Source organism: Podarcis erhardii, assembly GCF_964252035.2.
Source record: "Podarcis erhardii genome assembly, chromosome: 5".
In the NCBI taxonomy this organism is placed as follows: domain Eukaryota; kingdom Metazoa; phylum Chordata; class Lepidosauria; order Squamata; family Lacertidae; genus Podarcis; species Podarcis erhardii.
In genome coordinates, this window is record NC_138509.1 from 84993377 (window position 1) to 85020498 (window position 27122).

The 27122-nt window shown below is 44.1% G+C and overlaps 1 protein-coding gene and 1 pseudogene across 9 annotated transcripts in view; one reads left to right on the forward strand and one right to left on the reverse strand.

The window, feature by feature from the left end:
• LOC309342067 (uncharacterized protein) overlaps positions 1 to 27122 on the forward strand; it is a 223481-nt gene that overhangs the window by 154961 nt on the left and 41398 nt on the right. For all 8 annotated transcript variants that reach the window (XR_014156695.1, XM_081862106.1, XM_081862111.1 and 5 more), the window contains 12 exons: positions 2033 to 2155; positions 4021 to 4146; positions 5491 to 5667; positions 6705 to 6836; positions 9469 to 9597; positions 11055 to 11183; positions 11854 to 11988; positions 14043 to 14177; positions 17219 to 17350; positions 18195 to 18323; positions 21125 to 21256; positions 23358 to 23486. Coding sequence is in view for 7 of the 8 variants with exons in the window: in XM_081862106.1 (XP_081718232.1) it covers positions 2033 to 2155; positions 4021 to 4146; positions 5491 to 5667; positions 6705 to 6836; positions 9469 to 9597; positions 11055 to 11183; positions 11854 to 11988; positions 14043 to 14177; positions 17219 to 17350; positions 18195 to 18323; positions 21125 to 21256; positions 23358 to 23486 (1608 nt within the window). In the remaining variant the exon portion in view is untranslated. The remainder of the gene's footprint in view (positions 1 to 2032; positions 2156 to 4020; positions 4147 to 5490; positions 5668 to 6704; positions 6837 to 9468; positions 9598 to 11054; positions 11184 to 11853; positions 11989 to 14042; positions 14178 to 17218; positions 17351 to 18194; positions 18324 to 21124; positions 21257 to 23357; positions 23487 to 27122) is intronic.
• Positions 22117 to 22530, reverse strand: LOC309342351 (acyl-CoA-binding protein pseudogene; annotated as a pseudogene). The gene has a single exon. The product of its transcript is annotated as an acyl-CoA-binding protein pseudogene (transcript).

The window sequence follows — 27122 nt, forward strand, 5'->3', positions numbered from 1 at the left end:
ATGATATTTATCTTCCTATGAGGCATCTGAAGCAATTCACAACATAACAAACATATTTATAAAACAATTATAATAACTAAATTGATTGCATATATAAAAATCTATATAAATACATGTATCTATATCTATACATATCTAGTTGGTTAGTTTAAAACAACAACACATACATAAAATCAGTTCAGATCTCATACAGTTCCAAACTGAGGTACAAATCTCCATTTAGAAAGAGGAATGTGCTAAAAGACAATAGAGAAGGTATCTGATAGTTAGGAGGATGGTGTCAGCTGTCCAATGGTGGATGAGCAGGGCTTGGAAGGTGGTGGATTCTCCATTGTGAGAGGCTTTTAAACAGAAGCTGGATGGTCAGCTACCACAAATGTTGTAGCAGCAGGGTTCCTGTAATGCCACTGGGCTCGACTAGAGCACCTTGGAAGGTCCTTTCACCATATGCATGCCCTGAGCTTCTTTTGAGGAAGGGAGGAGAAATCCAATACAGCGAGACCTTTTTATTTCATCCCATTGTGTGGATAAGGAGTTCTGTAGCATAACCACGGTTGTGGCAGAGGTAAAATTTGAATCAGGGATTTTAAAATCAAGGGTTGGTGTTGTTAGCCCCTGCAGTGTTTTGTTTTTTTATATTTTTTATTTTTTTATTTTGTTTTATTTTAATACATTTCAAGTTTATAAATTTCACTAATTTTACAACCATTTTTACATTTCATAACTTCCCCCTCTTTCTGCGGTTCCTTAAATATATTTTAAATATCTTTTGCATACCCAAATTAACTTAATTTGCTCATATATTCATTTTCTTTAAATATATACACTTCTGAAATTGCAGGTTATTACAATGATCCTGCCAATGTCTTTATCGGTTTGCAATTTATCTGTAAATATTCAATAAACCATTTCCATTTTTTTATTAAAAAAATGCTATCTTGATTTCTTATTCTTCCGGTAAGTTTTGCCATTTCTGCATATTCCGTAAGTATTTGTATCCATTCTTCCTTTGCTGGAACTTCTGCTTCTTTCCATTTTGGGGCAAGTAACATTCTTGCTGTTGTAGTAGCATACATGAATAAGTTTCTGTACAGTTTAGGTAGTTCTGTCCCTCTAATTCCCAAAAGAAAAGCGTCTAGGTTTCCCCCCCCCCCCAAGGTTATTTTAAACATCCTTTTCATTTCATTAACCTTTTCATTTCCCAGTAAGCTTTAACCTTACTACAAGACCAATTAGCCTCTGCGGTGTTGGATGAATACTGCTGAAATTGTAAGTCAGAACGTACCATGCAGGTGTTCACTATACCAGGGCTGGGGGACCAGTGGCCATTCAGATGTTGTTGGACTGCAACTCCCATCACCTCAAGGATCAGTGGTCAAGGATGATGGGAGTTGTTGTGCTCAGCTGTCAGCAGTCCTCTTGGGACGATTTCTTTCTTGTTTAAACTACTTCTTGCGAGCACAAGGATGGAAGAATGAGGAAATCCCAACGAAAGAACAGTGGCAAGAAAAATGGATGAGTTATGCAGAGTTGGCTAAATTGACATATAAATTGTGGGACAAGGACAACTGTGGCTTTAAGGAAGAATGGGAGCTTTTTACAAATTATCTAAAAAGACAACAAAATGAACTGGACTCCTTGGCAGGTTTTGAATAAACATACACAAATTTATTGGTTGATAACATGTTAGATGATGATGATGATGATGATAATTTATTATTTGTACCTCGCCCATCCCAGACACTCTGGGCGGCTTCCACAGAGACCAAAAATACACTAAAATGTCACACATTAATGTAAGGATATGTAAAATTTTGTAACATGCAGAGAATAATATGTGCTGAGAAATCAGAGAGAAGAGCTGAGGGAAGTCTTTGGTGAGGGAGGGAGCGAGGGGGAAAGGGGGGAAAATAATGTATGCGATTATATGGTTTGATAATTTGTTATGTTGAAATTGCTAATAAAAATTATTTTAAAAAATAAATAAACTACTTCTACGGCATTGTGAAGAATTTGTTCATCCTTCCTGTAGACCTGGACGAATGTGTGACTGGAGATGCCTGCTGCTCACAATTCTGCATCAACTACATCGGAGGCTACGAATGCAGCTGCAAGGCAGGCTTTCGGCTTCATCCGGACGGCTGTGAATGTGATGGTAATTTAAATTTGCCAGGCACTGAGCAAGGCACTCAGGAGGCCTTTTGCAGAAATGCCGAGCAAACATTCCACAGGGATCTGCTTTGCTGTTCATTGTGTTTGTCACCTCAGGTCTCACAAGCAGTGCTGATGTGCGCCTGCTCCTGAGCAGAACTCAGGAAACCGCTCATGTGATGGTGGGGAACCTGTGGCCTGCTCATTGTCCTTGGACTCCAATTCCCATCAACCCCAGCCTGCACAGTTGCTGGCCAGGGATCATGGGTGTTGTAGTGCAGTAGCAGCTTCCCTACCCCCTGTGCTAGTGGCAAGCAGGCTACAGGTGCTTTTTGGGCTGATATAAAGGTAAAGGGACCCCTGACCATTTGGTCTAGTCGTGGCCGACTCTGGGGTTGCGGCGCTCATCTTGCTTTATGGGCCAAGGGAGCCAGTGTACAGCTTCTGGGTCATGTGGCCAGCATGACTAAGCCGCTTCTGGCGAACCAGAGCAGCGCACGGAAACGCTGTTTACCTTCCCGCTGGAGTGGTACCTATTTATCTACTTGGACTTTGACGTGCTTTCGAACTGCTAGGTTGGCAGGAGCTGGGACAGAGCAACGGGAGCTCACCCCGTCATGGGGATTCGAACCGCCGAGTCCTAGGCTCTGTGGTTTAACCCACAGCGCCAGCTTGGGCGGATATAACCCTGCCTAATTTCCCAATTGCAGTTAGGAGATTAGGAATGGCTTCTAGGCTTCTCTTCCCTTTACTCTGATATGCAGGTGCTAGAGGTATTGGTTGGTTGCTCGAGAGCAATCAGACAATATGCTTCAATAGTCTGTTTTAAAGGTTTCTTATTGGTGATAAAAACCGTTAGAATTCAAAGCGCCTCTATTCTGTGTCTTGCTCATTCACTGGCAGAATCTGAGAGTGGGTGATCCTTAAACCTTCCCCAGCAGAGTAGTTTCTTGACGCCCAGGCTGCGCCTCCCCTCTCTGTACGGAAGCCTATTACGCAAGGAAGGCGTGGGTAACGGGGGACCTCTCTCATCCCCGCTTTGCCCAGGCAAGGTGTCCTGGCACCGCCTTGCCTCCTCCGAGCCCTGCATCTCCTCCCCACTAGAGGCGTGGCTTCCTTCCTCTGCTGAGGAAGTGCTGCTTCCCACGATCTTTGGGAACTCTCTGTAATCCATCAGGCTTTCCCCCTCTCGCCCCTGAGCCGATGGCAGTTCCCTGACAGCAGGTTTTCCCTCCTTTCATTTCCAGAGCTAACCACAGCGCAGCAGCATCGCTGACCATACATCATTCAAAGCTACAATTTGAAGTGCTGATATGGCACCATGGCTAGCTGCAAAAACTGCTACCCATAAGTAGTTCCAAAAAAAGAATGTGGTGGTGGTGGGGAAATAATGTGAGTGGGAGGAGGGGCAAGGAAAGGAAACAGAAGCCTATTGTGTGCTCCCAGGCAAGGAAGGGCAGCAAAGGACATTTGATACGCTTGGCTTTGCTTCTAAGTTGCATGGTTTTGTTTAATGTTTATTCAATTGGATTTTAAATGGAAGTTGTTTCAAATTATGCTTGCAAGCTGCCTGGGCATTTCAGAAGGTGGGAAATGCAGATTTTATCTAGGTAATACCAATGGGTTGTATCCAGTGTTAATCAAACTCATATTAGACTCATTGAAGCTAATAGACAACAATTAACTTACGTCCATTAATTCAAACAGCTTTACTCTAATGTTGGATACAACTGAATGTACTAATAATCAAGGTAATCGGAATAGATAACAGCCATTCTGAAGTCCTGAACAGGAGTTCAGCACAGTTTTCTTCTTGATCCAAATTGGGTTTTTGCATCCAAGGTTTACTTTCCTCATTTAATTTCCTAGATGTGGACGAGTGCCTATCCGACACTGATGGCTGCGACCAATACTGTATTAATTCTTTGGGTTCATATGAATGTACATGTGAGGAAGGATACAGGCTCAGCAGTGTCAATGGACAGTCTTGCATCTGTAAGTTATTCCGTATCGTTAGGAGCTCTATTCGAAGGAAAACTCCAATTACCAGCCATGGTTTTGGGAAGTGATAATGGCATTACTTATTCAGAGTGAGGCGTCTTAATAGCACATAATCTTTTAAAAATGAGGTTTGTTTGAATTGTCTCATTTTCAGCAAATTAGATATTACTCAAATCCTCGTTATATTGAGAAGCTAAGCGTAATTCTAAAATTCCCAAAGTGGTTGCGTTGAATCTGTAATATAAAGCCAAAACATTTATCTTCTGTTTCAATCAGACTTTTAAATATATGTTTCAGTGTTAAAATGTCATCTATAGCCTGATGGTGATGGTGATGTGATGATGGTGTGTGTGTGTGTAGCTTTTATATACATTTATAATTTAATGATTGTTTATTCTAAAGCTAAATATGTAATCCCTAGACACTGTTTTGTGTTCAGTTCAAATTCCACATCTGAGATAATTTATAAATCTTGTAGCTTTGCTATGGCTGGGCTAAAGGGACAGAAACACATACAAGTCACCCTGAATCCAATGGAATTTAAGGCTGATGGATACCAACTTGCTTGGGTAGGCATCTTTAATTCAAAAGACAAAGAAACTAAGATTGCTCTCTACAAGTGAGAAGCAGCTTGTCTAATCAGCCACCTTAAAATGGGTTGAGCAATGAAGTGCAAAAAACCTCACATTGTTCTAAGGACAAGCAATTTGGAGGGCACGTTTAGCACACGAAGAATTCAACTCAGACTAAACAAAAATAAACAAGCACAACACCATGAACTACTGACTCTTTAAGACAAAGATGGGCAATTTGTGGCCTTCCAGGTATTGCTGGACTACACTTCCCATCATCCATGATTAGTCATGCTGGCTGAGGCTGATGGGAGCTGGAGTCTTAGAACATTGGGAGGGCCACAGTCTCCCCACTCCTGCTCTAAGGCCTCCAGGAAGGGCAAAATAGTTAACCAGTAACATCTATTGCCTTCCAATTCCAAATACAGAGAAAGTACCTCCGTGCTAGCAAGAGTTTCAGTTCAAGTGTAATATATGTACATATAGCTGTTAAGCCATACATCTGCACCTTATATGTAGTGATTCCCCCCCCCCCCATGACTCTTGGAGGATGATACAGGCAACTAAACTACCCCAGGGTGAGAGAGTCATCATTGCAGGGTAGTTTTGTCATCTGAATAGTCTGAAGAGCTTTCCTTGATTATGATGTTTCTGTTTCCTATTAATAATAGTAGCAGCACCTGTTTACTTATGTAAACAACAAATTGGATCAAGCTTGTGGGACCTAATAAGATGAAAATGTAAGTTTTTGTATCTCTGATATCAGCATTAGATGACGATGAGCTGGAAGAGGAGGAAGAAGAAGAACTGGAGATTGCCCGGATTCCTGGCTTCCGCTTCAGAAGACCACCTCAGCTCCTTCACTTCAGTACCTCCCTAGATTCTTTCTATGATGAGGAGGAAGAGGAGATTCGTGGAGAGCTCACTGTTGCACACCAAGTTGGTGAGAGAATGTTTCTAAAATCTTAATTTTTCACAGAGAGCACGCATGGAAGTAACATGTTTCCAGGGAATGAAAAAAATCAGCCCAGAAAGAAAGGAGAATTATAAATTTTTGGAGCTACTAGAACATAGTCATAATCACTCTGTTCTGCCTATGCTGCTGGAGGCAGAATACCTCTGAACGAGAGTTGCTGAGAACCGCAAGCAGGAAGAGTGTTGTTGCATCCAGGTCCTGCTTTTCGGCATCTCATAGGCCTCTGGTTGGCCATTGGCCTGATCCTGCATGCTGTCCTTATGCTCTTAGGGTGAGAGGTGAGGTGACACACCAAACAGTTCCTTGTGATCCTAAGTTAGCCATATTGTCTGTTCCCAATATGGATCTGGAAGGAATGTGAGTTTTAAAAAACAGCAGTCCATATCACCATTGCTAAAAACTGGAAAACATCTGGGGCATGTATGGAGGAAGAGTAGCGTGGGAGATTGCAGCATACTGTTCTGATGGAAACACTGAGGACCCAGCTAAGAGTGAGCAGAGGTCAGAAAAAGAGCAGTGTTTTCAGTGAAGACTGGTTTTGCTTTATTGCATAGACTAACAGGAGTAATCCCTTGCAATTACTGCTGAATGCTAGGAATTCCTGCATTGCAGAGGGTTTGAACAGAATATGAGCCTTGGGGTCCCTTCCATCTCTACAATTCTATGATTCTATGAATTCACATTTAACATTATGGCAAGGACTTATAACCCGAAAAGAAGAGGCTATTAGAACAAATGTTTCATAATGCCATTTGTTGTGCAGTTTTCTAGTGGGAGGTATTTGTTCTGGATTGGCATGCTTCAAAAATGAAAAATAAATGGATATAGGAAAGAAGGGGAAACTTTTGCAGTGACACTTTTCTGCAGCTCTCTGTGTTTCTGTTTCCATCTCTTGAATGATATAGCCCCTGGCTGCAAGTAGTTGCTGGCAGTAAACATGTACAGAATAAACTGAAATAGCCAAGCCTGGCATGCGAGTTGACACTTGTGCTTTTTAATTTCAGTTTGTCTGCATAACATGTTTGGCAGTGACTGCAGCTTGAGTTGCTCTGACTGTATGAACAGAGGGAAGTGCAACAGTGACAACAGTAGTTGTGACTGCCCACCTGGGTGGACTGGCATTATATGTAATGAAAGTGAGTATACCTCTTACTATTTAAATGCACTTTGAACACTAAGAAGGGTGAGCCCAGCTCGAACAAGATTTGAGTAACTAAGGTGCAGGATATAAATTAAATCAATAAAACGTCTACTTTGTCAAATCACTTTGCTTAGATTTGAAGATCAGAGTATACCACCTTTCAGATGGATGGGTTAAAAATAATAATCAAACAATCTGGCTGTTGTTCAGCTAGCAATGGTTTCATGGGTCACAGACCGCACAGCTCTGCACTTGTGAGCTAAGCAAATGACTTGAAAATGAATTTGCTCAAGCCACATAAATGTTGAACAAAGGTGGGGTCCTGAATTTCACCTACACTTCTGTCGAGGGCATTAGACAATGTGTTTATCTTATTTTACCCCCATTAAGGCTGAGAGATAGTGACTTGTTCAAGGCCACCCACAATGAGCTCAATGACTTGGTGAGAAATTGAACCCATGATCCTCTAGTCCAGTTTAAAGACATAATTGCTACACTAGTGCGTTCTGTCTGCTTGTCGTTGGGTCATACTTTCCACAGCCAGGTATTCCCTGTGAATTGCAGAGGTGCATTTCAGTGGGCATTATCTATTGATGTGAGCTGTGGGTAAAACCTTTGGGGGTCATCACACTGCCTTTCACCATGCTGGGTCTGCACGCATACCTGTCACAGGAGAGCAAATTTATTTAAGGGTTCCTGTGTGTGCCTTCATTTGTTTTGGTGTCAAGTCCCATTCATTTCAACCCCCTTCTTCAGATTTAAGACTACTGTGTGTCAGTTTGCAGTGGCAATAAGACACAGGTGAGATACTTTCTGTGATGCAGAAAGAACGTTTTGATCCATTACCTGGCTATTAAACTGCCCCTGCATCTGCCTTGACAGCAGGCTGATGCGATCAAATTCTAAAGAACCACAAAAGGTGATCCAGGGACATGGTCTCACACATATTGTCCCTTAATCTCCTATAGACTTCCTCTCCAGGCGAGAGGCAACCTAAAAAGGCCCATTAAGTGGCAATAATAGTGCACCTTTCCATCTAGATCTACTCTCATCCACTGTAAGTGATCAACAGTTTCAAAGCTCACTGGTCCATTTAGTAGACTCAAATTTGCAAGTGATGTGCAATCTGCTTCCCCTCCACCAGCAAAAAAACCAACACCCAATCATATCGGTCAAATCTTCAAAGAAAAGGATCAGCTATGAGCAGCACCAGTTTGAAAAGCAACTTTTTGTCTGTCTTCTGCTTTTACCACTTTGACAAAAGGTCACTCACTGTATTCCACAGACAGGTGTGGAGATGCGGTTTCCTTGCAGTTTACTTCTTAGGGCTAGCTCTGCAATGCACAATCACTGCAAGGCTAAAGTAGCTCAAGTAAAGACTTATCCCTTTGAGTTGCTTGTTTGCTGCCCCTACCTATATCTGTGTTCAGCACTAAAAATACATTTTATTAGTCTGAATGCTGCAACTGGTATGGCATGTAGTGCTCATCAATCTGCCCTATGTACCTCTGTGCCCTTTAATAGTGCTGGTCAGATTAGAGGAGGATTCTAAGACACTCAGGGCTTGTCCATACTTTCTCTTGTCCCGGGCCTAGGAATCATGGATCTGAGCCGTTTTCCTCTTTCTAGGCATGTGTCTGAATGGTTTTCCCATTGCACCATTCCTTTCCCAGGGAAAATCCTCTCCTTAGCTTTAAATAGGAACAAACAGCAATCCGCAGAAAACTCAATTGCTGTTTGTGCCGGTTGAGCACTAAAGGGTGGTTTTTCACTTGGGGAAAACAACAGGAAGTGTGGATAAGCCCTTAGAAACACCCACTGCCCAGAGGTATGTGCCTTAATTTGTACCCTCCCAAGCCATCTTCCTCCAAAAAGGCTCCTGTCTCTATCTTATAATAATAATAATAATTTATTATTTGTACCCCGCCCATCTGGCTGGGTTTCCCCAGCCACTCTGGGCGGCTTCCATAAAAACCAGAAATACATTAAAATATCACAGATTAAAAACTTCCCTGAACAGGGCTGCCTTCAGATGTCTTCTGAATGTCAGGTAGTTATTTATCGCTTTGACATCTGATGGGAGGGCGTTCCACAAGGCGGGTGCCACTACCGAGAAGGCCCTCTGCCTGGTTCCCTGTAGCTTTGCTTCTCGTAATGAGGGAACCACCAGAAGGCCCTCGGCGCTGGACCTCAGCGTCCGGGCAGAACGATGGGGGTGGAGACGCTCCTTCAGGTATACTGGGCCGAGGCCATTTAGGGAGAGAAGCAGCCCACAAGGGACAGATGTCCATAAGGTCTCTCTAAGCCACAGCCCTTAGTTTTCAGTCAGAACTTGTGAAATTCTATGGGGAAATAGGAACAGCCAAACCCCCACAAGAGAGCAGATCATGGCTCCTTCTCTTTGCATCCCATGGCTACATCAACGGCACATTTTCCGGTCTATTTCAGTAGCAAACACAAAGCAGATGAATATTAGCACCCGCAGAAACTGGCATGGCATAATATCCGGACTGTTTGTTTTAAGATGCCCTCTAATAGCTTTGCCTTATTTCGACATGATAGCAGAAGCATAATTGCTCTTGGTCCTTAATGCGGTTAGAAGACTGTGTTGCTCGTTCGCCTTGCAGCCTGCTCCATGGGGACCTATGGGAAAGATTGCAGCAGCCTCTGCAAGTGTCAGAATGGAGGTTCCTGCGATCCGGTAACAGGGTGGTGTCGTTGCCCACCAGGAATTAATGGAAAGTTTTGTGAAGATGGTAAGAATTTTATTGTTTTCCTCTACATCATTTCCAGCTGGGTGTCTTTATGATTGCCTGTGGAGTTGGCACTATCTTTTTTAATTGGCACCGAAAGTGCAGCGTAGAGGCTCAAATACGGCAGGGTGCAGTAAGCAGAACAGTCTATTTTGTGCTGGGGCAAACTTTGGGGAAATGGGGGCCAGGCACTGGATTTTAGGCGTCTCCACCCTGCAGATCTGTTTTGCATTGGATTCCAGACCCTGGCCTGATGTGAAACGAATCCAGAGTTTCCTTGCCCTTGCTATGGCATTTACCAGACCCTCTTCCTGCCATTCCTTTTCCACTTTTTACAATTTACAGGGGCAAAGTGGCATGGCACAGAGGGCTCCAGATGAGTGCCAAGGGGGGGTGGGGGGTGGGGACATAATGCTACATCAGTTGTGTGTAAGCAGCAGCACCCATGGATCAGAGCCTAAAGCCAGTCAAGAGCATTCCTGACATCTCTCCCTGCCACTTGAGTGGAGCATCTAATACCAGGGTCAGCAATCTTTTTCAGCAGGGGGCCGGTCCACTGTCCCTCATACCTTGTGGGGGGCTGGACTATATATTTGGGGGGGGGGGTGAACAAATTCCTATGCCCCACTAATAACCCAGAGATGCATTTTAAATAAAAGGACACATTCTACTCATGTAAAAACACGCTGATTCCTGGACTGTCCGCAGGCCGGATTTAGAAGGCAATTGGGCTGGATCCAGCTCCCAGGCCTTAATTTGCCTACCCATGAATCTAATAGCACTGCCTGAACACTGCCATGCTGCCATGCATCTTGCTGCATGCTAGGAACCAAATGCATGCAGGGAGTGTAAAGCAAGATTGCAGTTTACACAATTACTATTTATAGAGGGGTTAATAATAATAATAATAATAATAATAATAATAATAATTTATTTGTACCCCACCCATCTGGCTGGGTTTCCCCAGCCACTCTGGGCGGCTTCCAACAAAGACTAAAAAAAAGATTAAAATGTCACACATTAAAAACTTCCCATCTAAAAACATTTAGATATCTTCTAAATGTCAAGTAGTTGTTTATCTCTTTGACATCTACTGGGAGGGCGTTCCACAGGGCTGGTGCCACTACCGAGAAGGCTCTCTGCCTGGTTCCCTGTAGCTCTGCTTCTCGCAGTGAGGGAACCGCCAGAAGGCCCTCGGCGCTGGATCTCAGTGTCCGGGCAGAACGATGGGGTGGAGACACTCTTTCGCGTATTCTGGGCCGAGGCCGTTTAGGGCTTTAAAGGTCAGCACCAACACTTTGAATTGTGCTCGGAAACGTACTGGTAGATAGATAAATAGATGGGTAGATACATAGATAGGGTAGATAGATAGAAAAATATGCTTGCTTGCTTTTTTTTGCACATTGACTCCTATTTGTATTTGTATTGTGTTGTTCTTTCTTCTTCGGAATATCTATCAGGTTGCCCCAAAGGGCGCTTTGGGAAACACTGCAACAAGAAATGTAATTGTGCTAACAATGGATATTGCCACAGATTGTATGGAGCCTGTTTATGTGACCCTGGGCTATATGGTCGCTTCTGCCATCTAAGTAAGTCAAGCCATACAGAATGCTATATAAAATGTTTTTAAGTCCTATACAATACAACTCTTGCAAAATGCCCTTCAGTCAAACAAGGATGCATAGATTTTATTTATTGGTTTATTTAAATCTGACTACCTTATTCCACAGCTCAAGGCACCTTTCAACCTGATTTTTGAAAACAGTTATAAAAACCATGGGTTGCAACTAACTATGTTCTATATAGAGAAATCTTTCTTTCACCTCGAAAAGTGCATGCACCTTGATTTTTGTTTTTTTAAATTGTTTTATTTTCAACGCAAGTAATGCCGGAGTAGTAGGACAAAAACTGTGTGATTTTCAACACAACACACTAATAAATAGTTCGCAGCACCTTAAAGGAGCTTCTTCTTTACACAAGAGTATATATTGCAGCATGTGTGATCACAACTGCTTCTTCAAAACTACTGATTTTGATCCCATGCAAATATATGCAGATTTTATTTACTGAAGTTGATACAATGAAACAGCTACAATGTTTTAAACTGAATGGTCAGTGGTAATCAGAAACATTTCTCCTCCTTCCATTCAGTCATCCTTTCTTAAGCAGCTATTCTGTTCTGCGTCGGAAATTTATTGCTCCATGTTAGGCATGCCAACCTAGCAACAGTGTTAACAGCTCACTTTAATCTGACTGCAGCTTGTCCCAAATGGGTCTTTGGAGCTGGCTGCTCAGAGGAGTGCCGCTGTTTGAAGGAGAACACCCTAGTTTGCGACCCCAGAAACGGTACCTGTACCTGCAGACCAGGCTACGAAGGGAGCAAGTGTCAAAGAGGTATGCATTTTGCTATCTGTCTCAATTCCTTTCTCCGCAATATTATTTATTCATCTTGCAGCACATATTCCTTCCATGTGTTAATTACTTGACTTTACTGTTGTGATTCTAAGCCTGCCTTTCTTTTTTTACTGAAAAATAAATATTTAAATAAGGCAAAATTCCTCTCGTTTTGCTGTTGCACACCAGCAGTCCTTAAAAATTAGAAAGAATCCTGTTGATTAGCAGTTTGGTTAGCAGGGGCAGGAGAATTATCGGGGATGGGACTGAATCCATTCGCTGAATGGCAGAATTTTAACTTTTTTTAAAGCTGTGTAGCGCTAGCAGTTGGATCATAAAGCAGAACTACATCTGTAGCCTCTGTTTTCACAGTCCATTTCTGGTCCATGTCACTTTCACATACATACATACATTCATACATACTCATGAGTCTGACTCACCCCTTTTCTACAATAACCTGTGGTTTTATTTATTTTTTTAAAAAAATCCCATTATGCACAATGTCACAGGTTTAGACCCCAGCATCTCAAGGTAGGGCTGGGAATGTTCCCTGCCTGAAACTCCAGGGACTCCCTGGCAAACAGAGCTAGATGAACCAATGGTCTAATTCAGTATAAGGCAGCTTCCTGTTACATACACAGATGTAGGTCCATTAAAATCAATGGGCTTACATAAATCCATTGTTTTCAATGGGTCTGCTCTGAATATGACTTAGATGGGATGTCACCCTATGAAAACATGGTATATGATAACATTCTCCTTCTTAAAATGTGTGTTTCTCAATAAATGTTTGCTCAAAATACTCATTTTAAATGGATGTTGATATTTCTTCTGAGCAGAGGATGGTATCATAATTTTGGCAAGTGCAAGAGGCCGTGGATAATTAAGTTCTGATCCACGCATTCATCCAGGAGGTACACATCAGGTCGCTTCATACAGAAATCTGCAAAGATCTAATTCCTCAAGCCTCCCTAACACATGCAGTTCATCATCCAATGACAGCAGTTGCTTTTATGGTGTTTCCTGTGTGGGATTAGAAGCCAAACCGAAAAATGCATATTCTTGCTAGTTAGCACAGAGCTAACTACAGATCTGTATTGCTGATACAGGCAGATACTCAGATCATAAAAATACAATTGTTGGAAAGGGCTCTGTGTGATGTCATTTCCCCTCCTCCCCTGGAGAGTAAGGAACATATAGTACTTCCTGTCGCTCTCTCTCTAATCTTCGACCAGCCGTGAAGTCAGGCATCCCTATGCTTACTCCAGCTCCAGCCACATGCGTGAAGCTGCTTATAATGTAAATAGAAGTATTTTGCCTGCATAGTTTCTACTGCTGTCTTTGCTGTGAACCAATGCATGATTATAAAGTAAATATTATTTTTAAACTTGCTTTACAAGTGATTGTCTGATTCTTTGTTAAGCAGGGTAAGGAAGTGGGGAGCCTTGCTTAGAAGAAGGCTTTACAGCCCAGTTCTATGCTTTTAATTTCTCTGCCAAGGATGGGATGTTGAAAGTCACACATGTGCAATCAATATATCCTTTCCTACCCATTAAAACCCATCCCACACTTCCATGGAAATTGAAATATACTCGGAGTCGAGTGTGGATTTCATGCTCTTTATTCAGCTAATAGTAGCGAGGAATGGAAGTTCCCCCAAAGCGTCTGCTTTGTATACATTATTTACACAATGGGCCCCACGTGATTGGCTAATTCTGGGATTCTCCTGTAGGCCAATCAGGTTGCGAATTCACTTCCACCTGGAGCTGGATTGGGTGGCTCCTGCGGACCAATCAGACTGCTGCATTCTGAATCCTATTGTTCTAGGACCAATCAGACTGCTGCATTCTGAATCCTATTGTTCTAGGACCAATCAGACTGCTGCATTTTGGATCCTATTCAACTCAGTACATAACAGAAATATTTTGGGATTTTTTTGGTTCAGGTAATGAAAGTCCTACTTATGGTCCATCCACACTTGCAAGGAGTTACTGAATGTTGCCGTCATGAAATGATGGTGAGGGCCGTTCAGTCTTGCATGCTTTTTCTTCCAGAGTGCTTACCTGGATTTTACGGAGCTTCCTGTCAACAGAGGTGCAGCTGTCCTGGTTTGTCCTTGTGTGACCATGAAACTGGGGGATGCAGACACCCTTGCCCTGCTGGCTTCTATGGAGAAAATTGCCTAAACCGTATGTACTTGGAGGCATGTTTTTGAAGAGAGAGAGAGAGAACTGAGTGGGGAACTTTTGCTTCTGCCTTTTCTTTTTAATCAGGTGTGGGGAAACCACAAGCTCACAGAGTCTTCATCTCAGGGTCACATTAGGCAAAAGGGGTTTGGACTAGATGACCCGAGTGGTCCCTTCCAACACTGCAGTTCTAAATTTTTTTCCTCCAAAAAATTTATTGATTTTCCAAATTTATAACATAAAAAAACCCAAACAAACAACATAAATCCAAACTATAATAGTTCCGCTTTTGTTTTTTTAAAAACATTTTTAGATGACTTCCTCGAATCCCCCTGGCTGAGTTTCTATGTATATCATTGCAACAGTTTTCCAAAACTAATTTCTCATAAAATTTACTTAGTCAATTAACATCTTTCTTTCTTTTCATTTTAACTTCAGATATATTATTCCGTAAAATTGCATATTTAAATCCTAAGCCAATCTGGTACTTGCAAGTATTTCTATTTAAGTTATCTTAGCATATTTAGCTAAATAGTCTTTAAATTTCATCCATTCCTCCTGGTACTCCTCCTCCTTCTGGTCGTGGACTCTTCCGGTCAGGTCGGCTAGCTCCCAAAAGTCCATCGTCTTCATCTGCCATTCCTCCACTGTTGGCACTTCTTGTGTTTTCCAATTTTTAGCCAGCAAAATCCAACACTGCAGTTCTGTGCAATCAAAGTAGCCTCAGCGAGTCCAGGATTCTTTATGCTTTGATAGGCCATTCTCTTATATCTCGCACACCCTGCTAGATGAGTGACTCATCTTTGCACTCACTTCTACGGTGAGCGAGAAATGCTTTCCCCCTTCTGCTGGACTCGCCCTTCTGCTGTCAAGTGGCAAAGTAGAAGACGGGCAGAATTGGTACTGTGCAGTTGAGTGGTGTGTGTCTCTCCCAGAGACTGCATCTCAAGTGATTTGCAAAGTAGTGGGGAGAAATAGATTAAAGGAAAACATGGGATCAAAAGCAAGCTGATATAAAAGTCTCATTGCAGAATGGAAGCAAAACAACTGAAGAACCCTTATTGTGGCCAAAGCCCTATCTGCTCCAGCACCCTGGTCACGCAACCAATTGGCCAACCAGATGCTGAGAACTGGACTTGTAAGCAGGTCATGAATATGTCATAACCCTTGTGGTTCCAAGGAACTGGTATTCAGAGGCATATTGCCTCTGACACTGAAATACTAGTACATAGTTATTCTGGCTAGTACCAGTAATAGCCAATTATAGCTTTATCCTCCATGCATTTGTCTTAAACCCCATAGAATCCATAGGATCAGCATGGCTGTTGGACAGATGATATGTTTGTCTTTGGTGCTAGCTATGCATCAAGGGAGGGATGCGGGTGGCACTGTGGGTTAAACCACAGAGCCTAGGACTTGCCAATCAGAAGGTTGGCTGTTCGAATCCCCGCAATGGGGTGAGCTCCCATTGCTCAGTCCCTGCTCCTGCCAACCTAGCAGTTCGAAAGCACGTCAAAGTGCAAGTAGATAAATAGGTACCGCTCCGGCGGGAAGGTAAACACCGTTTCCATGCGCTGCTCTGGTTTGCCAGAAGCGGCTTAGTCATGCTGGCCACATGACCTGGAAGCTGTACGCCAGCTCCCTCGGCTAGTAAAGCGAGATGAGCACCGCAATCCCAGAGTTGTCCACGACTGGACCTAATGGTCCGCGGTCCCTTTACCTTTACCTATGCATCAAGGGATGCCAAGCTGCAAACAGGGCCATATACAAGAGGAGAAAGAGACTGATGTCAGAAACAACAAGGCCCCACCCAGGAACGGAAGTGGTCACTGCTGCTGGCTCCTTGAATGGGATGGGACGAAATTCAGATGCGGGGTGGAATAAGAGCAGAACCAGGCCAGTACACTCATGGTTCCTAGATACAGCCCTGGATGGGAACCAGAACCCTTAAGCAGAATCCCCCCCCCCCGAAATAGTAAAAATAGTATAAAACTATGTTTTTAAGATGCTGGAATTACGTTTTTGCACAGGTTTATTTTTATATCTCATACGCAGTCTTGTCATAAATGTTCATCTATCTGTGTCATAAGTCAATAGCACTTACATTGAAAGCTGCGTGTTTTGCTTGTTTCAGTTGAGACTGTGGATGCTTTCTAATGCCTCCCATGGCCTTGTTACTATAGCCAGTCTTCGTCTCTTTGCTTGCTTTTAACACTGTTTAGCTCGGACGTTTTGCGTGAATTGCAAACTATCATGTAATCTAAAGACCAGATGTCCAGAGGGTAGAACTGCTCCGCTACACTCAGAGTTAAGAGGAATGTTTGTCCGGCTTCCAAAATTTAACCCCTAAAGAGATTTGAAATTCTATTCATCTACATGGATTTAGATTGGGGGGCGGGGTTCCCCTTGGAAACTTAAGGCTGCAATCATACATATTACATGCTCCATATGAACAGTATCTCTGCTGAGATACAGCAGCCATCTTTCCAAATGCATTTTTCTTTCAGTAAGTTTTTCCAGCTGGATGTATATGTTAAGTCTCTGCTGTGGATGTTTATTTGTATAGCTTTTTAAACCTATTTTTACTTGCTTCGATTTCATGTTTGTAAACTACCCCAAGACTTGTGTCAAAAGTGATTCATAAATTAATATAATAAGAATAACGAGTAATCTGACTCCATGGGACTTTCTTCCCAATAAACGTGTACACACACACACACACAGTTAGTAGGTGACCTCCATAGAAAAGGCAGGCAAAGTCAATGTTTAATTGGTTGCTTAAAAAATTAAATATTTTTTAAAACTATGTTTTGTTTTAGCAGCATGCACCACCTTGATGTTTTATGTTATAGTGGTATAGAAATAAATTAAGGAACTGTAGAAATCACATCACTTGGGAAATGGGGACTTCACTTATGCACACACATGCACCATTCATTTTGTTATTAACACTGTTTCTCGTAAGACTCTGTATCAAAGATACTCTAGGCCTATCACAGTTTTTAAAAGTTTTATTACTGATTCCTTACACTTTGTCTTTTTAGATTGCCCTGAGGGTTCCTGGGGTGTGAACTGCCATTCTGTCTGCGAACCCTGTGAGAATGGAGGGCTGTGTCACCCAGTAACTGGGACGTGTGAATGCCCATCAGGATACACTGGGAAATACTGCAATGCTTGTAAGTCTGCAATCTTCTCTGCTATGTGGGGGAACAAGGCAACAGAGCACAAACTTCTGTGTTTTTAAAATAAAATAAAACCAAGGCTGCCCATGGAACTTTGTGGGGCTTTGCAATGGAATGTGGGGCTGGAGGTTCTGGTGCAATCCTTGTGGCACGACCTCCCACCAGATGTCAAAGAGAAAAACAACTACCAGACTTTTAGAAGACATCTGAAGGCAGCCCTGTTCAGGGAAGCTTTTAATGTTTTATAGACTATTGCATTTTAATATTTTGTTGGAAGCCGACCAGAGTGCCTGGGGGAACCCAGCCAGATGGAAGAGGTATAAATTTTATTATTATTATTATTATTATTATTATTATTATTATTATTGCACCTGTGCTGGGCTGACGCAGTAATTGGATCTGGACTGGGCCCAATGCCATCACCTTACTGCGGCAAGACCAGCCCGTGATCCAGCAGATCTGGCTCAGTTCAGCACAGCCCTGTTTTATTTTATTTATTAAATTTCTATGCTGCCTTTCATCTGAGGATCACAGGGCAGTTTACAATATAAAACATGGAGCTTAAGAGGTAAGTTTGAAACGAATGCTCCAAAGTTTAGAAGGCCAACGCTGACTCGCAGCTGCCTGTTACGGTCCCATTAGCTGCAGCGCTGCGTGAGGATGCGCAGCAAAAGGCAGGTGATTCTGCCCTGAGCTAAATGACTTTCCAGGACCTCTCTGCCCAGTGATCTGTAATGAGTGGATCATGACCACAGTTGCTCTCTTTCACGTGGAACAGATGCCTTTGTCTGAGCTGATAGATCTAAGTGACAAGTGCTGCACGCTTATCTCTTTTCAGCTTGCCCCGCTGGTTACCATGGGAAAGAATGCTTGCTGCAATGCAGCTGTCATACCGATGCTCAGTGTAACCCCGTCACTGGGGAATGCACATGCCCCCCAGGTTGGATCGGCCGTGACTGCAAGCAGCGTAAGTCAAAGCCTCCATTATCAGCACCTGCTCCTTCCTGCCGCTTCCGACATAATCAAAATCCTAAAGAACGAGCTCGGCAGCTTCTTAGGCAATTAAACTTTCCTGCTACATGTATATATCTAATATATTCCCTGCTAATCTTCCTGCCTCTGTAATTGTGTATTTATGGGTTCATGTAGCCTGGCTGGCTATAATCCTTAATCATGTAAGTCTAAAATGCAGAGGGCGATGGCTGGTGAAGCGGAGAGGTTTGATCGGAGAACTTTATTCCATCACTGTTCTCCAGTTCCTCCAAACACAAGGCGCAGCATTCAGACTGACAGCTGGTTCTGCATCCCCCCCCCCCAATTTTCAATGCAGCTTAGTTCAGAGCTAATTCCCAATGTGAGGATGTGGGGTAGGGTGGGGGGAAGACGCTTGTCACAACAAGTTGAGTGAATCCCGTTCTCTTGTATTAGAAAGACGGTCCCTGGGTTTGTGAATTTAAATATCGAGTGAAATTTGTTGCCTCTGGATTGCGAATGAAAGGCAACAGGATGTATGGAGGGGGAACATTATAGAGGTCACAACTTACCTGCATGGCTGCCTCATGCTGTGCTTCCCCTTTATTTCCATGTCATCTTTTGGTGCCTTTTCATGGCCTGTTCATTTATCACATTTATCGTAACAACCCTGAGATACAGGCTGGCTCAGGAGACAGTGACTTGCCCAAGGCTGCTTAACCAGTGAGCTTTATGACTCAGTGCTCTTTCACACACTAAGGAGCAGCAAATCCGAGTGCTCACTCAACAGGGCGTTGTAGCCAATCCGAGCTCTCTGTTGAGCATATGCATCATGCTCTCAAGCACCCATTTGTTACTGTTGAACTTGAAGGACACATTTATAAGACTATTGCCTACAAACAAAAAGTGCCACCAGGCCGCCAGCAGCAAATGGGAATTGCATCTCCTGGTCCAAGTCCAACTACTGCACACTTTTTCTGCTTTGGAAGGTCACCATTGAAATGCTCATTGGTCATAAGCATAAAAAGCCATCACAAGGGGATTAGACCAATTCTGTCAAGGGTTAAACCACAGAGCCTAGGACTTGCCAATCCGAAGGATGGCAGTTCGAATCCCTGCGACGGGGTGAGCTCCTGTTGCTCGGTCCCAGCTCCTGCCAACCTAGCAGTTCGAAAGCACGTCAAAGTGCAAGTAGATAAATAGGTACCACTCCGGCGTGAAGGCAAACGGCGTTTCCGTGTGCTGCTCTGGTTCGCCAGAAGTGGCTTAGTCATGCTGGCCACATGACCCGGAAGCTGTACGCCAGCTCCCTTGGCCAATAAAGCGAGATGAGTGCCGCAACCCCAGAGTCGGTCACGACGGGACCTAATGGTCAGGGGTCCCTTTACCCTTTATCAAGGGCCATGAGCTGTAATGGCTATACACCTGTTCCAGGTTCAAAGGCAGTGTGCCATTGGACATCAGTTACTGGGGAGTAAGAATGAGAGAAGGCCGCTGTGGGAAACAGACTGCTGGGGAGTAAATGTACCATTGACTTATTCTTCCATTCTTATAATACCTTGGCGTACAGAAAATGGTTGCGAAAGAACAACTCAAGGCAAAAAGCCCTTTCATTGGCAGCTGCAGTGGACAGAAGGAAATGTGGCCATCACAGATATCCTTCTAGAGGCCAGTTCATGGAGGAAAACCCTCGTAGAATCATAAAATTGTAACATTGGAAGGAACACCAAAGGTCATCTAATCTAGCCCCCTGCAATGCAGGAATCTCAGCTAAAGCCTCCAACCTTTTTATTTTAGTCACAGTGTTCCATGTGTGATGCTCAGTGCTATTTTTCTAGAAAAAGAGGTGTCACAAACACCTCCCTCACTCTCTTAGAATGGCAGTGGTGCCACCTGAGAGGTGCTGGAACTGAGTTCTGGCTGAAAAAAAGCCCTGGTGTTGCAACACAACTACATGGGGGGGGGGGGAAATAGAATGGATTTTAATAGTGGGTGCATTTGGAACTAAGCACAGTCTGAATATTTGCAGGGCCTACTGACTTACTCCCACACAATGGACCCTTTCTCCTCTCTTTCTCAGAGAGGGCCGCAACAGTGATTTTAACAGATGTTCTTCCTTTAATCACCTTATAACAAAAAATGCTGGCAATGCACCCAGTGCAGACTTGTGCATGTTCATTCACTCGTCACTTCTTCTGTGTTCTTTGGGGCTTGCTCCTTAGTGAAGCAATTTTGGATACATAGGAACCCGGCTACAACTGCCTTCTGCCTTGATGTTTCTGACATGGGTCTTAACTTCACAGCAACCTGCAGCTTGAGGGCCAGTTGTCCACCTCGTTTCATGTTTCCCTGGGTGTGATTGCAGAAGCCCCCTGAAAGGGATCTGACATCTGGCAGGAGAGATATGTCCCTTCTCCAGCAGCCTACTGGGGGTTTGGGTTGGAAGAAGCAGGGTGGTTGGGAGAGAGGGGGAGATGGCAGAGAGAGAGAGAGGGAGAGAGAAAGATGGCAGAAAGATAAATGGGGTAGCAGAAAGTGAGGGAGCAAAAGGGGGAGGGAGGGAGGGAGGGAGGGAGGGAGGGAGGGAGGGAAGGAAGGAAGGAAGGAAGGAAGGAAGGAAGGAAGGAAGGAAGGAAGGAAGGCACCCACTAGCTTCACCAGTCCCAGCCATATAGCCCCTGACAAGGGAATGCTTCAGAGGGAAAGGTTCCTAATCCTTGCTTTCTAGACTCCCAAACCCAGGAAGCCTTTGCTGTTGTTGCAGGCAGCCATATAACATTCTGTATTGTTTTTCAGCTTGCGGTTCTGGCTCCTGGGGACAGCTCTGTGGAAACTCCTGTGACTGCAGAAACAGTGATGGGAGCTGCAACCCGGTTACTGGCGTTTGCTTCTGCGAAGCAGGATATACTGGGAAGCGTTGTGAGCAGAGTAAGATGTTAAGCATGCCGAAGAGGAGAATTCTCAGAATAAAGGAGTGGGAACTGTTTTTCCTGTTGTGTGCTTATAGGAAAGGGTCCAGCTGGTAAATTTTTTTTTAGGATGTGGGGAAGTCCACTTGGGAGGACTCAGATTTCAACCTCTGTATAAGCATTTGCTTAAAATGTGTACTCCAAGAAGGAGTCTGTTTTCATAGTTGTTTGGAAGGAATAGCTAGCCTGACCATCAGACTTCATCAAAATGCTTAATTTTTTCATCCTCGGTTCCCCAGTGTACTGTTGGGCACTTAATGCCAGCATTTATCCATTTCTGTTCTTTTTATTTCTAGGCTGTATTTCAGGATAGGAACTTGGCATAGCCCTCATTAACCGTCCCTATCCGGGTACTATTCAAAGGGTGTTGGACTCCATTTCCCATCAGCCCCAGCCCGCCCACATGGCTAATGGTCAGCAATGGTGGAAGTTGTAGTCCAAAACATCTGGAGGGAACTAGGTTAGGGAAGGCTGGCCCCTTTATTGCTTAGTATGGGCATTAAGATCAGCAACTGGAACCTGGTTAGTTCTGCTGCAGCCTGATGATTATTGGCTCCTGGTAACCCAGAGGTGGGCTTTTTCACTGTTGGCGGCAATGTTGTGGAAGGCCCTCCATGCTGAAATGCAAGGGGCTCCATCAGTATTGGCATTCCACCATCTCTTGAAGACACTCCTGTTTAGACAAGTATTCCCTTCTACTTGGAACCTCCTTATTTATTTTTATTTTTTGAAATTGATAGTGTTTATTATACAAACCATTAGAAGTAAATTTACACAGCTATTAATTATAGAAAGTGGCATCAAGTCTTGGCACTGCCATGCTGTGTAACACAGTTTAAGTTAGTAGAGTAAGGCATGATTCTATTTTAAGGCGTGCAGGGAAGGGGTTTATTGCATTCCATATTTTTCCTTCAGCTCTTCCACTTTTTAAATATATGCTTCCATTGCATCTTCTTTGGACATTCCTTTCAAGGAATTCCAGGCATCCCAATTGGCCTTTGCCTTTGAAATCAAGCATCCCAGGATGGTATGTATTTACATCTCCAACTGTGGCCTGCTTGTAATGGCTGTAGATATCCAGCATTTCTTGATCTGTTGGTTGGGTCTTCAGCTTCTTGACTTCTTCTGCAGCTTTTTCAAACTCTGCCTGTGCCATGGTTGCAGAAGCGCGCAGTGACCTCCTCCCGATGCAACAAAAGGGTGAACTGCACCCGTTCTTGGAATCTCCTTATTCAACTGTTCTAGTGTTTTGCAATTATGCGTGAATATTTTTTAGTTGATTTTATACTTGTAAATGGTTAAGATGCTACACTGGCATGATGTGATATGTAAAGTAATAAACAATCTCTATCCCTACATTTAGGAATGGAAAAACCTTTCTGCCTTTCTTAGGGAAGCCTCTCAGGAGGCTACCCACCCAATTGTGCATTTTCTACCACATTGGCCCGAATACAAGCCACACCCACAAATAAGCTGCACCTTTAAAATTCAAGAGGGGGGGAGGGAGACAATACCTGAATATAAGCCGCTCCCTTAAAATTGGGTTACAGGCTGCGGTTGGTAGAATTTAACTCCGAGCCAATTTAAGCCTTTGATCTTGCAAGCCCCCAAAAGTTACCGTACAATCGCTAAAATCGCAAACTGCTATTCAGTTGCTACAATTCCACAGGCACTCAAGCTCGCAAATCGGCAATAAAACATTTTTTTGTTCCCTTTTACCGTATGTCTGTTTCAGCAGCGATATCGTAGAAGCCAATTTTTGTAAGGTTGAGAATATAAGCCGCACTTTAACTTTTCACGGTCGGAATTTGGGGGGAAAGTGCGGCTTATATTCAGGCCAATACGGTATTTTGCCTGGGCTCTCTCTGAATTGCAGTAGCCACAAAGATGCACAGTTATGCTCCTTGCTTATTTGAAAATCAATTTCTGTAAAAGCAAATTATTATTCCCCCCCCCCCCTCCATGCACAGGTAGCCATTTAAACTGATCAAAGAAAAGCCAGGATTGATATCTGTGCCTGATTTTTGCCCGAATGCTTGTCTCTTGTTCTCTGTACACAGGATGCCCCAAGGGAACCTTCGGCCTAAGTTGTAAACATAGCTGCCAATGCAAAAATGGAGCGATCTGCGACCACATGAGCGGAGCCTGTATTTGTACAGCTGGCTGGATGGGAACCTTTTGTGAAAAAGGTATTTCTCGCTCCCTTCTCTGTCCTCCCCTCTGTCTCTCTCCTTCCTTCCTTCCTTCCTTTCTTTCTTTCTTTCTTTCTTTCTTTCTTTCTTTCTTTTAATATCAATGCGTTTCTCAACAGCGACGTTTTCTGCAGATTTTCAGTCTGTTGTAAAGATGTTATTGATTAGCTCAACAGCCTAGGATAATTTACCAGCTCAGTGATGTACTTGGTAAGACAAAACAGGCCCATTCTCTTAATGGTGGTTAAGAGGTCAGGATCACATCCCAGGATTGCGTGCAGAGCTCCTCCTTCCCTCCAGTTTTTACCATGGCAGCAAAACCTAAGTTAGCAGCAGCAAAAGAGAACCTTTATCGCCCCTTTTACCAGGATTGTTTAACTAGCTTCACACCCTGATTAAGTGGAGATTTACCAGCAGTTTATATTAGCGCTGTCCTCCACAGCAGATAAAATAGGAGTGGGCGGAGGAGATCCTGCAGAAAAGGAACAGACAATTCCATGGGCAACACAGTAAAGAGACTAATTTAGCAACCCCATGCATCTATTTTATCGTAAGAAAGCCCCACTGAGTTCAAGGGCCTTTACCCCCAATTCATTCTACACAGGATTGCAGCTTGAGCCTCTTTGGCACTGTGGGTTAAACCACAGAGCCTAGGGCTTGCCGATCAGAAGGTCGGCGGTTCGAATCCCCATGATGGGGTGAGCTCCCGTTGCTCGGTCCCTGCTCCTGCCCACCTAGCAGTTCAAAAGCACGTCAAAGTGCAAGTAGATAAATAGGTACCGCTCCGGCGGGAAGGTAAACGGCGTTTCCGTGCGCTGCTCTGGTTCACCAGAAGTGGCTTAGTCATGCTGGCCACATGACTCGGAAGCTGTACGCCGGCTCCCTCGGCCAACAAAGCAAGATAAGCGCCGCAACCCCAGAGTTGGTCACGACCAGACCTAATGGTCAGGCGTCCCTTTAACTTTACCTAACCTTTACAGAGTTATCCTTTAACAGTAGCTTCCACACTCATTCCCAAGAAGCTCAGCAGCAGTCAATGAGAAGATTGGCAGTGGCAGGCAAGCTTCTCTGAAAGACAGCTTGCCACAATTACCTGTCTTCCCTTGCAATGCACAACAGGGTTGGGGGGGGCTGTTTTCAGCCCAAGGGCTACATTGACAGCTGGGATAGGTCTGTCGGTGGAGCACGAGACTCTTAATCTCAGGGGCGTGGGTTCAAACACCACGTTGGGCAAAAGAGTCCTGCATAGCAGGGGGTTGGACTAGATGATCCCTGTGGTCCCTTCCAACTATCTGATTCTTGGTTCTATATTCGCTTCTGGAGGCCATATGCCAGGGGTGAAAAGGGCCAGAGTCAAAAGAGGGCGGAACAACAGTACAGTAGGCTAATTTCTACACAGAATTGCACACCCCTCTGCACCTTCCACCCAGGATTCATGATCAGAATTCAGGGACACATTCCAGCCAGGCAAAAACACCCCAGCTGGGTGGGAAGTGGTGCTGATGAGAGGCATGGCCCAGGAAGAGATGGTGTGTTTGGGGAGCACAGTGTGGGAAAGCCTCTCCTCTTAAAAGAGGGGAGGAGTTGTGAGCAGGAGCCGGTTCCCGTGTCGGCAGGGGGGCGTCTTCGGCTCCCTGTGTCAGCTTACCTAGCTGCCACACCGCGCCCATGGGACAGCCAATAGGGCTGGCTTGGAGGCGGGGTTTAGCCTCATTCAAGCGGTCGCGGCAGCTGTGTGCCCTCATTGTGCACCCAGAAGACAACCTAGGGACGCAGGTGGCGCTGTGGGTTAAACCACAGAGCCTAGGGCTTGTCGATCAGAAGGTCAGTGGTTTGAATCCCACAACAGGGTGAGCTCCTGTTGCTCGGTCCCTGCTCCTGCCAATCTAGCAGTTCGAAAGCACGGCAGAGTGCAAGTAGATAAATGGGTACCGCTCCAGCGGGAAGGTAAACGGCGTTTCCATGTGCTGCTCTGGTTCGCCAGAAGTGGCTTAGTCATGCTGGCCACATGACCCGGAAGCTGTACGCTGGCTCCCTCGGCCAGTAAAGCGAGATGAGCACCGCAACCCCAGAGTCGGTCACGACTGGACCTAATGGTCAGGGGTCCCTTTACCTTTACCTATGCTTCTGACCTTGCTATGGACTTTGGTTGGTTGCCCTGGTTGCCCAGGGGGCCTGGTAGGAATTTTTACGCATTGGGCAAATTAGCACCAGTCTCATGGTTTTTCGCCTACCTCGTAGCAATTCGTCACAACTTTTGGGTGTTGGCGGTTAGGCATTGGAATATGTGTCGTGTGTTAGAGGGTAGGTTATGGCCATCACCTCCCCTCCCCTTATTTGGGTATTCCCTTAAAGGAATCTGGTGGTCTGGTCGTGGATCCTGTCCGATGCCCTGCTGGTGGCTAGGGCCATGGCACGAACCCCTGTGACATCATGGGGGAGCTTCCAGTTGTATTTGCATCAACAAGCTCCTCCCACTGGTTGTTAACCTTCGGATGACTCCCTGCTGCGCGGGAGTCATGTATAGATTGTTTGATCCAATGCCTAAGCCAATACCACTCACATGCTGTAACCAATAAAGCTGTGGCCTTCTTTAGCCCATTAACCTTAAATATGTGTGTCCTTGTGTCTTATTTATCTCAAGCGGGTGGCGGATCCTCAACTCACAAAGAATCAAAAGAACACAGTAATAGAGAGCTGGAGAGCCCTTAGGTTTTCCAGCCCAAATGTAAAGCCACATGGAAGGGTTATAGCCTGCATCACAGTTCATACAGGGTTGTAGTGAGACCTAGCAAATGGCGTTGGGAATGGACACATCTATTAATGGTCTGTTGTTGCTTTTTCTGCATGTTTCACCCGGCGTCTGATTTCTGCATTGATCCACAATTGTTGTTTTTTAAAAAAATTGCCTCAATGTACATATTTGAATACGTGTTTTCTTCCTCTTTAATATACTAAAGCTGCCAAGAACTGGTGCCACAGCATTTGGAGAAGGACAAAATCTGCTGGAGACCAAAGTTATGATCCTCAGTAGGGGTCTGAGTATTGTGCATCGTAGCAAAAAAAAATATTTTAAAAAATGCAGAGATTAAATTATTTGGAGCTTCCCTACCTTGCATCTGATGTGAACAGACTGTGAACTCTTAGGACCCCCGGCAGAATGTTCTGCAACTCAGTGGGACTCCGCAGAATACGCATAATAGTTCCTCAGTGGGGACGCTTGGGGAAGTAATTCTTTGCAAATTCTGATACAAAATTGACCCTATCTGTAGTTCCGCAGACTAATATGCAGAACCAGGCGTTGATATAACATTGCAGTGCAATTCTTGGCTTTAAAAAGAAGTACCAAAATCATGTCAAAATGTGTATTTTAGAATATAACACACATGGAATTGCATGCTTTGCAAGAAAACACACTCCAAAGTGCAGATTTAAACACAAATTCTTTGCAGATAGATGTGGAAGCAGGATAGAGTATGTGCAAAGCATTTTAGAGAGTTCTAACTCCCACACTAAATCTATTGTTCTTGTTATGTTACTTTGTAAGGCAAGTACATAAGGAGAAATCAAATGCCTGTGTTTTAGTATCTGAGCAAATTGTAATTTTTGTGTGTGTACCTGTGGTGCCCTCTA